At 39.4% G+C, this 12,670-nt stretch overlaps 1 protein-coding gene across 1 annotated transcript in view; it reads right to left on the reverse strand.

Moving 5' to 3' along the window:
* pcca (propionyl-CoA carboxylase subunit alpha) overlaps window positions 1–12,670 on the reverse strand; it is a 144,881-nt gene that overhangs the window by 51,571 nt on the left and 80,640 nt on the right. The window contains exon 5 of the mRNA XM_077495230.1: window positions 1,874–1,987. Coding sequence (XP_077351356.1) covers window positions 1,874–1,987 — 114 coding nt within the window. The remainder of the gene's footprint in view (window positions 1–1,873; window positions 1,988–12,670) is intronic.

The raw sequence follows: 12,670 nt of genomic DNA on the forward strand, positions 1-12,670 counted from the left end.
AGATTTGTATGAAAACTTATTATTTATTGATCTGAAACTTCAGTCTTATAACTGTAAGCCACTGTATTTAACAAACAGGTTGTAACATTTTTCACGTTTGAACAGAGTTGAAATAAAATATTAAGGCTTAATATTGTATTAATATAACATTCTTCCATGCTTAAGGTGTGAAAGTTAGACGCTTTGTTGAATATTTTTCCATCAAAAATGGATGTTAAAAAATTTGATTCGGCTGCTTATTGAATCGATTCGAGAATTGCATGCTGTAGTATCGCGATATATTGCAGAATCTATTTTTTTTAACACCCCTACTTGTAAATGTCTATAAGCAATCGTGGTATTCACGGCAGGCCAAGAATTTTCATTCCGAGTGTTCACGGCAAAATAACGCTCGCAGGAGATTTGCCGGTCGCAGCAAAATAAATAACTACTGACTTATAGAAAATGACAGTTACATAATTAAGCTGCTGCCAAGCGCTACACGAGGGTGCGAACTAAATGACAATATTACAAATATTTCTGTAATATTATTGTCGTGTTTACCTTCGTTATCTGTGTCGCGGTGACTCCAGTATTGCTCCGGTGTCCATGAAAAGTGGCGTCGAACTGGCCGTCCCATTCACTCTGCAGTCATTTCCACTGCGGCTTCCGCTGTACTGATCCATGAGCGTTTTATCTTTGCAGATTTTTTGAGGGTCGTGTGAATATTTTAGTTGTTCACCTCACCAAGCTTGGCAGTAATAACGTGCATGGTGGCTTGGGTGACGCTGATTCAAAGTCGCGCTGATGTCTTCGTCCCCCAAATGTTTAAAAGAGCCTGTACCTCTGTCCTCCTATCCATTCGCTTTTCCTCCATTTTAAAATATTGCAACCAATGAGGACATAATCAAATCTAATAAATATTGTAAATACTGTACGAGTGTACGTGTACGCTTGCAGTAAAAGAGGTGTAGGCTCGCAGTTCGGCTAATGACGGCTGTGCAACACACCTCCAAATTCAAACAACCAATCAGACCAACCAAAATTGAGTCATTTTTTTTACTCTGTCCGCCTACATCTCACGGCAGTTTGCAACACACTCTGTGTGTTGGCATAAAAGGTACGTGTGAAACATGGACGGCGACGGCGCAAACGTACCCCCCCTCGTCTCCCGACGACCGGCACTGCAGAACCAGTGCTGAAAGGGTTCTAAACAGCATTTACAACGGAACCGCTCGGCCCCAAAAGAGTGGAGACATCCAGGGACAAAAAATGCCGCTTCGGTGTGGAACCGGTCCTGTGCAAAAGCGCCATATATATGTTTGTATGTAAATTGTAGTCTGCGCGGTACGCATGTACGCGTATGCTGTGCGGAGCAGTAAGCAGCCAGCCAATCACATTGCAGCGGGTCATGTTTCACTCAAATACTCTTTGCTTGAGTCGGTCCGCAGTGGTGTGCTCTCATTGCTGCGGGAGAGCCAGCGGAGGACACGGCGACTTTCGAACGTACGTTTTAAACATAGTGCAGAGAAAGCATTAATGCACTTGCGTTATTTTTTTTCACCAGCACGTACTTGAAAGCTGCCCGCATTTGCGAGTGAAATGCTTGCACTGTCGAGCCCTGTTTCACCCTTTATCATCAGCTATATAAGCTGTTATTTCTTTTTTCTTCTCAAAACAGAAATGAAAGTTAATAATCCAGTACATCCTGTTGTGCTCAGTAGCCTACTATTACTATACACTGCAGTATAATTTAATAGCTTGTATCACATCAGTGCTCAAAGAAAGCACTGAAAATAAAACAATATTTTATGGATGTAAGTAAGTACACCCGTACCATTTCTCATTTAAAAAGAGCCATAAATGTTAATTATGTAATTCATAATAGACTTACAGCTTGGGATTTAGTGTTTCTGACAGCATCCATAATTGCATCCATGTTGAGGTAGCTCTGACTGGTAGGAGCGGGGCCAACACATACTGCCTCATCAGCCATCTTGACATGAACCTGGATACACAGAACTGTTTTACAAGGCTTGAAATGAGTGGTTTCACATCAATATGTGGATTTTGTGAGAAAAATGGACACACTGATGTGCAAAATTGTGAGTGGGCATACTGAATTTATGCAGGTATTATATACCATGACAGAATTCTGTCATTACATTAAAAAACAAACAAACAGGACTTCCGGTGGGACGGTCGAGCAGTATGGACGTGTGAAGTAGGAACTCCCGCAGGCCAGCGATTAAAAACTCGACTTAAGCACGACAAATATTCATGTGGTGATGAGTGGAGTTTCAACAAAAACGAAGAGCAAAAGGGCCCCAGAAAAGACCAAGGAAAAGAAAGGATAAACACAAACAACGATAGCAAGCTACCACTGGAAGCGAGCATGGAGGCATTTCAGAGTAGCCTGGACTGTATTAGCCAACAAATTCAAGACTTGCGCAACGGCATGAAAATGGATCTGAAAGCCCATAGAGACGAAATGACAGCTCAAATGAGAACTGAACTATCAGAATTCAAGGAAGACATTGAACAGAAATTTGCAAAATAAATACGGACATCGGACAACAAAATGAGGAGATCAAGGCCGGTCTCGAGCGCACCGAGGAAATCGAGTCGTGGAGCCACGAAGCTAACTCTGCGTTGCAAGAAGTCATACAAGGACAACAAAAACTCATAGACAAATTGGATGACTTGGAATCGCGTTCAAGACGGAACAACTTACGGATTTATGGCATGCAAGAGGAAGTAGAGTCCAAAAATGCTTCGATGGCACAGTTTGTGGATAAGTGGCTCCGTGAAGAATTTTCGCTTGAGTTTGATCTACAAATTCAGCGTGCACATCGAGCGCTTGGCCCGAAGCCGAAACCCGGCCGCCAGCCCAGATCGATTGTCGTCTTTTTTTCAGCAGTTCACGGTGAAAGAGATGATTTTGAAAAAGGCGTGGGAGAAGAAAGTTGTCACGACGATCACCGGATTTATTTTGATCATGATTATTCTGAGAGGATGCTACAACAGCGCAAAGCATATGTTAATGTCAAGAAAGTCTTAAAGAAAGAAGGCATCCGATTCCAGACTCCTCTCAACAAGATGTGCATCCATTGGACCAGTGGCGTGAAAACGTATGGCAGCGCGGAGGAGGCAACCAGCGACCTGATGGAAAGAGGATATGAGGTGGACAACGCGGCGGCTGCCTGCGGACGCGGCGGGGAGGCTGCCGTCACGAGGAGGCTCCAAACGACCGGGTCCGTGACGTGGAAGAACACCGGGAGCAGGCGCACGGAGGAGGCTATCAGAAGAACGCGAGGAGGATTGCAGAATATCAGCTCCGGGGGAATAAGACAGGACAAACTTCATCAATGTCAGCCTGAGTTGGAAAGCATGGTGAACGGTGACTCGCTGAATGAAGGTAACATGAATGTGGTCTTGGTGGGGTGTAGAATTACACAGTTGGCTGATAGAAGACTGAAACGTCTTAATGACTGGTAAGAGTATATTAATCCTGAACGGGTTAATTCTCATTACTGGAAGGGGGCCCTCTCTTTATGGGAGATTTTCCCCCTCAAAACAGAAAGAGGGCCAGTATGGGTGGTGGGTTGCTGGCTTCTCTTTATGGAGGTCGCTATATTTTCTTTTTTATTTAGTTTTAGATGTTTATGTTGGATCAACAGTTTTGTATGTTCATGTTGGATCAACAGTTGTATATGTTTATGTTGTATTAGCAGAAAGCCTGAGAAAGATTTTTATGATGTACATCATTGAAAATGTTTATGGTCTCTCACCAAGAAGAAGTTAAATTACTTTCCTTGAATGTCAATGGCTTGGGAAACCCAGTCAAAAGGGCTAGGATAATGGTCAAACTTAAGAAGGAAAAGACACATAAATTTCATACAAGAAACTCATTTGTCGAAAACAGAACATGAGAAATTGAAGAGGTTTGGATTCAAAAACACATATTATAGTTCGCACTCTAATACCCGTAAAAGAGGAGTGGCGATATTGATATCGAATATGGTCAAATTTGAACTTCAGAAATAAAGGATAAAGAAGGTACTTATATTATTGTGAAAGGGAAGATAAACCAAACAATAATAACTCTAGTGAACATATATGCACCTCCAGAGAGTACTAAAGGCTTTTTTAAATTTGATATTATAGCTCTGGAAACAGAAGGCATATGCATATGTGGAGGTGATTTCAATGTTGTGATGGATTACGACTTGGATACGACCAGCTATAAGAGAAATAAGAAGTCGATCACAAAACTTGTGAAGACTACATGGGATGACATGTTTTTTTTTATGTGTGGAGGGATCTGAATCCATTGCAAAGAGATTTTACTCATTATTCAGCAACATATTCCACTTATTCTAGAATTGATTTTTTTCTTTATGCAGAAGGAGGACAGGGATAAAATTAGAGAATGTAGGATTGGAGTGGCAGATGTGTCTATTCACAATGCTGTCTACTTGAAGATAGGACTGGACTGTAGAAGGAGAGATACAATATGGAGGTTGAATGTGGAAATATTAAACAACAAGTCAGTCACTGAACAAATTAGAATGTCTATAAAGACATACTTAAAAGAAAATGACAATGGTGAAACAGATCCAACTATATTGTGGGATGCTTTAAAAGCAGTTTTACGTGGGAAATTAATCGCAATTACAAGCAATCTCAAAAAAGAAAAAAATAAGCAATACAAAAACCGTATTGCAGAATTACAAACCTTGGAGCAGAAACATAAATAGAAAAGTAAAGTTGACCCAAAAATCAAACAACAGATGAAAGGAAGAAGAAAAGATTTATGATCTTATTCAACATGAAACAGAAACTAAAGCAAGATATTTGAAGCAAACATATTACGAATCAGGTCCTAAAGCAACTATTATTATTAGCAAGACGTTTGCAAAAGCTACAAGCAGTAAATACCATTAATAAGATACATGATCCCAAAACAAGTCAACCAAAATATGAGCCAAAAGAAATTGAAAATATTTGTAGAAATTATTATAAGGATCTTTACTCTCAGACATCCCCCTCAGACCAGACTGATATTAAAACTTTTCTCGAGCCCCTGGATTTACCTTCTATTGGTACGACACAAAATGAGAAAATAACAGCAGTAATAACAATTGAAGATATTCGAAAAGCAATTGGAAAATTGAAGCCAAACAGGGCACCAGGGAGCGATGGATTTTCATCCGAATGGTATAAGATGTTTATTGAAGAAATAACACCTTTACTTTACACTACCTTTAACTGGATTATGTCTCAGGGCAAAATCCCCCCATCCTGGACGGAAGCAATTATTACAGTGATCCTAAAACCATTGAAAAACAAGGAACATTGCCAGAATTACAGACCAATATCAGTATTAAACGTAGATTATAAAATATATACTTCAATTATATCGACCAGACTCCAAACGTTTGTACCAGATTTAATAGATGAGGACCAGAGTGGGTTTGTAAGAAGTAGACAAACACAAGATAATGTCAGAAGAACAATACATATTGTTCATAAAATACGGAAAGATACAATTCCAGCTGCTTTGATCAGTTTAGATGCAGAAAAGTGTTTGATAGATTCAACTGGGAATTTCTATACTTAACTTTGGAGAAATTTGGATTTAATGACAAATCGATTCAGTGCATTAGATCTTTATATCATAAACCCACAGCTTGAGTAAAGGTAAATGGTTCCCTATCTGGACGATTCACATTAGAACGAGGAACCAGACAGGATTGCTGTTTGAGGCCCACGCTGTTTGCTTTATATATTGAACCATTGGCTGAGATGATTAAGACATGATATTAGAATAGAAGGGGTAGAATTTAATAACCAAAAACATATAATTAGTCTTTTTGCAGATGATATTATGATTTATTTAAAAAATCCCACAGAATTCATTTTCCAGCCTAAAACAAATTCTGGATAGATTTGGCCTGTATTCGGGTTACAAAGTGAATATACCTAAAACACAAGTAATTATTTTTAACTGTACACCGACACAGGAATTAAAGGAATGGCAAATTAAATGGGACGTTAAATTAATTAAGTATCTGGGCATAAATATAACTAAAGATCCTTTTAAATTATATGAATCTAATCATAGTCACATTGACAAAACCATAATGGAAGATATGGAAAGATGGCTTACTTATCCAATGGGATTAGTTGATAGAATAAATGCAGTAAAAATGAACATCTTATATGTTGTTATATTTATTTCTAGCTCTTCCTGTGAATATTCCAAAGGACCAATTCCTAAAATGGGATTGGTGTTTGTCTCAATTTATATGGGAAGGTAAACGTCCAAGAATCAGATACACGACACTACAACTGAGCAAAGACAAAGGGGGCTGGGCACTGCCTAATTTACAACAATATTATTATGCCACACAATTGCATCATTTGATCTGTTGGTGTGATGTGGGATATGTAGCCAAATGGAAACATATTGAAGTTCTTCCACTCGAATATCCAATACAAACATACGTGGGACAAACAGAGACACTTGCATATTTGAAAGACAATCCTAATATTAATCCCGTGGTAACATATACACTGGAGGTATGGTACTCTATGGTGAAACAATTAAAAATAGGAAAGGAAATTGGTTTGTTAAAATGGATTTCATTCGATACTAAATTCAAACCAAGTATATTGGATGGTGGGTTTAAAATTTGGGCAGACAGAGGAATTACAGCTATGTGTACCATTGTTAAAAAAGGAGACGTATTAAGCTTTCAGGAGCTAAGAGATACATACAACTTGAATAATCGGGACTTCTTTAGATATTTGCAAATGAGGGATTATTATATAAAAGATATTAAGACATGTGAGGATAAAATACACCCTGTTATAAAATTACCCTCAAGAGCCTATGGAGGCGGTGTGCCGAAAACTGTGTCATCTCTGTATAGTTGTTTGATGGATTCTAAATTGGGGTCTACACTGTATGTAAAAACTAAATGGGAAAGAGAGCTGGGTGAGATGGTCTCAGAGGGAATGTGGCATGATGTGTGGAAAATACACAATTCGACAGTACAATCTCCTCAATGGAAAGAATTCAATTGGAAAAATTTAATGCGTTATTTTATCACACCCAACATTAAAAGTAAACAAACGAAAACCCAGCAGATTTGTTGGAGACAATGTGCATATACAGATCGAAATCATACACACATTTTCTGGGAATGCGCCTATAACCGACCCTTTTGAGGGAGCATTCACTCAGCTCTCTGTGATGCTTTGGGGTATCCTGTTCCAAGGTCTTGCTTGGTTTTGTACTTGGGATATTAGAGGATATAGAGCAGGGGTGTCAAACATAAGGCCCGGGGGCCGGATCAGGCCCGCAATGGGGTTTAATCCGGCCCGTGAGATGGTTGTATTAAGTGTAATACATAAATAAATGTAGGCCCAATTAATCAGCCGGCCACAATCAAAGCTTATAAATTCATAATTACACAAGTAAGTCTCAGTTGAGCAATGCAACTTGTACATGGAATTGCTCTGAATGTCGTTATTTTAAGCACAATTTAAAGTTAGTTTGTTTAAAAAATAAAAACATGATTCAAACACAAACGTGCTGAATAAGACACACATTCAACTACTCATATGACAAGTATTAGCGTCCGTATAACTTCAGTAACGGCACCCGGCACACAATCAGTGAACAATATAGAGGTTTCTGCAAAAAAATTTTGGGACAATATTTGTACAGATGCGCCCCACAATTTAGGGCTGGCCCACAAATAGCGAAACTCTGCATGTAATTGACGGCAATGTTTTAAAAATTATGTACAATTTTACCGATCCGGCCCACTTGCGAATATATTTTTCTCCATGTGGCCCCTGAGCTAATATGAGTTTGACACCCCTGATATAGAGGCTGTGCACAAGGATGATCAATATTTTGTTAATATACTCCTGATGGCTGGCAAAAAGGCCATTACAAAGAATTGGCTTAAGACTGAAGCGCCATCTTTTAAGCAATGGCTGATAATCGTGGATGACATACTGGACATGGACCGCCTTACATACAGACTGAGACTGAAGGAAAATCTCTTTTACAAGAATTGGGGGAAATGGCTGACATTCAGGGAAAAACTTATTTCGAATGGATCATAGCATAATCTGACATTAACACGGGCTTGTTTCTGCTTTTGTTTTGCTTTTTTGTCTTTTTTTTCTTGTTGTTGTTTTTTGTTCTTTAATTTTGTTTGAGGAGAATGTTATTCATGTTTAAAATGTTAAAGCAGCTATATGTAAGATTTAAAATTTCAAATCTCTACTGCCACCTGTGGCCGAAAACAAATTGCACGCTCGTACACGCTGCGCGCACTCGTACGTGCACGACCTCAATACTGAAGACTGGGCTCTTCATATCCAATTAAACTATGTTTTCAGAGGTAAGAAGTTTTATAATGTTATACAAAGCTGGCCACTTCACGGAATGAGACTCTCGATCCCCACTACACAATTGATGTCCACGGGACGTGCAGATCATATTGCTTTAGTCGGTCGAAGTCCAGTCCTGTGCTGTACTCCAAAACGATGTGCAAATTACGTCAATTAATTGGACCTCAGTCCGACGTCAATATGCAGTTACATATTGTAGTCACCCCGCCCGACGGGCGTCAACCTGATTCTAGTCATTATTAGTGTATGTCGCCCCCAGGCTAGCGTCATTGTGCATGAGCCGAAAGGTGGACTCTCATTTATGGAAATTGACGATTGTGAAAAACATATAGACCCATTCACTACTTAGTGTGATATGGCCGTGAATGTTATCGCCATTCAGTAGTACCGTTCACATTCCGTTAGCATAATGTAGCTACGATAGGCTGTTTTCACGTAGGAAAATAAGGCGACATTTAGCCTGATTGAAACGCCGCGGAATGGAACGTCTGTTCTTCATAAAGTCATTCTGTTCTATTACATTCAACTTTGCCGCCCCTTTCACGCTAAATGTTGCCGTCCACCTCACTTTCACCCCAATAGTTACGACCGAGAAGTGATCGATCTTGAGGTTACTGCTATTTGAAAACAACACATTTTCTTCTAAATGTCAAGATACTCGCTTCTTACCTTTTCGAGTCGAAAGAAAGCCAGCTGTGAATCACTTTTCTAATCCAAGTCCGATCTCAACTCTCCGATCTCAACCGCTGAAATGTCAAACCAATGTTCACTTTCGGTCTTGCCCGACGTCGGTCACTATCAAGTTTTGATTTTTTTTTCTTTTCTTGGCACTTGACATTGTTTTCAATTTTTTTTTTTTGAGCAGCCTTCCGCGGAGTAACAGCGGGTGTCTGGGGCAGCGAAAATCTGTACTCGTTCCATCTTCGCGCAACAGGAAACAACTGACGATGACGCGAATAACGTCACATCCCGCAGACAGAGGGTGGGGAATTCGAAGGATTCGGACCGGACGCTTCCTAAATAATATTGGCCAGAGGCTTGTAGGAGTACCCATTGTGAACAGCGAAGATGTTGATCTACTAATTAGAATATGTTTCAGTCATAAATGGTCAAATAAAAAGGCTATTACTAAGATATTTTTTGGGGAAATCCTACATAGAGTAGCTTTGAATAAAGATTGTTAAAAAAACAAAAAACAAAAAAAACTAGCTAGCTAGCAGCTATAAAGGGCCCTCGCAGCCGGGGCCACATTGGGGTATTTGCACGTTGGGGTACTTGCACGTGGGGGTACTCGCACATTGGGGTACTGGCACATTAGGAGCAAAATTTCTTTTAACATGGCATGATAAACCTTTACATGTGGATTTTTTTTTGCCAGGTGTAATGTGTGTGTCAAGCTCAATGGGTTTTGGTGATTGTTAAGATCTTCAAAAATCAGCGTCCTTTTTTATTTTTAGGGAATGAGGTGACCTGATTGGTATTTTTTGTAAAAGTATATATACCCGTCATCGCTCGTACTCATTGCACGATGTTGCTTTTATTGTCCATAGAGGCTATCAAAAATAAATAAAACAAAATAAAAAAGTACATATGTTTGGATCGGTCTGATACCAGTGAACATCTTGAGTAGTGGAAAAAGTAAAAGAATATTCATAAATGACTTAGTTATTACACTTATAATGAGTTCACAATTTTTGTTCAAAATACCGTAAGTGTTTTTTTGTTTTGTTTTTTTTATGCCTCAAGGACTAGGTGGCGCTGTATTTATAACTGAATTTTGTCATAGAGATACCTTCACGCCTTGATTATAAATATACATGTCAAGTTTGGGATTTTTTGAAGCATGCACCGGGGAGTTATTAAGCATATCCTTCATTCACGATATTGCTTTTAATGTCCATAGAGGCTATCAAAAATAAATAAAAATATATATATGTTTGGATAAGTCTGATGCCAGTGAACATTTTGAGTGGTGGAAACTAAAAGAATATTCATAAATGACTTCGTTATCACACTTAGAATGAGTTTACATTTTTTGTACAAAATACCGTATGTGGGGTATTTTTTTTTCATGCCTCAAGGGCTAGGTGGCGCTGCATATATAACTGAATGTTGTCATAGAGATAACTTCAGGCCTTGACTATAAACATACATGTCAAGTTTGGGATTTTTTGGAGCATGTACCGGGGAGTTATCAAGCATATCCTTTTTCATTGCGAAACACAAATTTTTATGCCCCACCCTCATCATATAGTATTTCGAAAAGTCAAAATTTTTCCCCCTGTCGTTGGCTCAGGTCTTGACATGGTCCAGGCCAAGTCTTAACTCAGTCGGATGAAACGTGTAGGAGAGGTGGGCAAAAGTCTGCCCCCTGTGAATGTGCAAAAATCGTCAAAAATGGGACATTCAAAAATTCGTAGCTCACTTCCTGTTCATTTTAGCATATGGGTACAAGAGACTTTTTTGTAGGTCTTGGGCTCCCTCATACACCTGAAAATATTCGTCGTTCTTGCTTAAACGTACAACCGGGGCTGCTTCGTTAAAAATTTCGAGGGGGCGCTATTGAGTCATTTTTGGAAAAATAGCACAATCAACAATAAAATATTGCTCATTTTACCAGGCCAGATGTGTGTGCCAAGTTTCGTGTGTTTCTGTGCCAGTTTAGGCCCTCAAAATTGGCGTTGTTTTCTTGGCGAACAGCGCTTAGCCACGCCCACAGCAATTCGCGAAAACTCACAAACTTCGTGTTGTGACATCATGAAGGCCGAAACCCTCATCTGAGCAAATATGAGGGAGGTCCAGTTAACGTGTTTGGAGAAAAACGTAGAAGAAAATTCGTAAGAAAAAAAATTGCCACTAGGTGGCGCTATCAGTTAGATGAAATGTAAGTTAGTAGATGTCTTTAGAGCTGGACTCTCATCAAATGTGTGAAATTTTGAGAAGATAGGATCATCTCGGTCAAGTTAATGCAGCTTTTATTGTCACGAAAAATCTTCAGACTTTGCGTCACCGTAGCGGCCACGCCCTTTGGCGAAAAGTTACAATATTCGGTGTGGGGCGTCATCAACATCTTAAGGCTTTTCTGACCAATTTTCAACTGGATCCCTTCAACGAGCTCAGCACAGTAGCTAAAAACGTAAAGTATGACATTTATTGTAACCACTAGGTGGCGCTATATGTATAACTGAATTTTGTCACATAGATGATTTCAGGCCGTGACTATTACGTTGCCTGAGAAGTTTGAGATTTTTTGGAGCTTGTACATGGGAGTTATTCAGCATTTGCTCTTTCTGGACAAATGAAATTTTAAAGGCAATATTTGATGCCCCGCCCCCGTCATATAGTATTTCGAAAAGGCAAGACTTTTTGCCCAGCTTTTCTCTTAGGTCTTGAGATGATAAATACCAAGTTTGAAGTCAATGGGATGGAAAATGTTTGCATAGGGGGAAAAAGCATGACCACAGTGAATGTGCCAAAATAGGCCAAAATTGGACATTAAAAAATTCATAGCTCACTTCCTGTACATTTTAGCTACATGGTCCCAATAGACTTTTTTGTGCGTCTCGGGGTGCTACACGTGCCTGCCAATTTTCGTTGCTCTAGCTCAAACGTGCCGGGCTTGGTTTTTATTTTTCTATGCTAGGGAGCGCTATAGAGTCGCGTTGTTATAACGACTTCATAATATCAAATTTTTCGCCGGACCTGAGGAGTGTGCAAAGTTCGGTGAGTTTTCGTGAATATTTAGGTTCCCAAAATCGCGATTGTTTGCGGAGAATAAAGAAGAAGAAGAAGAAGAATAACTAGAGCTGCGAGCAGCTATAAAGGGCCCTCGCAGCCCAGGCCACGTTGGGGTCCTTACACGTTGGGGTACTTGCACGTTAGGGTACTGGCACGTTGGGGTACTGGCATATTGGAAGCAAAATTTCTTTGAAAATGGCATAATAAACGTTTACATGTAGAATATTTTTTTTGCCAGTGTGTGTCAAGCTCAACGGGTTTTGGTGATTGTTAAGACCTGCAAAAATCAGCGTCCTTATTTATTTTTAGGCAACGAGTTGCCCTGATTGGTATTTTTTGTAAAAGTGTATATATACATCATCGCTCGTTGTACTCATTGCACAATGTTACTTTTATTGTCCAAAGGGGCAATCAAAAATGAATAAAACAAAATGGAAACGTACATACGTTTGGATCGGTGTGAAGCCAGTTAACAATTTGAGTGGTGGAAACTAAAAGAATATTCATAAATGACTTA

The sequence above is a fragment of the Festucalex cinctus genome, chromosome 14, assembly GCF_051991245.1.
Source record: "Festucalex cinctus isolate MCC-2025b chromosome 14, RoL_Fcin_1.0, whole genome shotgun sequence".
In the NCBI taxonomy this organism is placed as follows: Eukaryota; Metazoa; Chordata; class Actinopteri; order Syngnathiformes; family Syngnathidae; genus Festucalex; species Festucalex cinctus.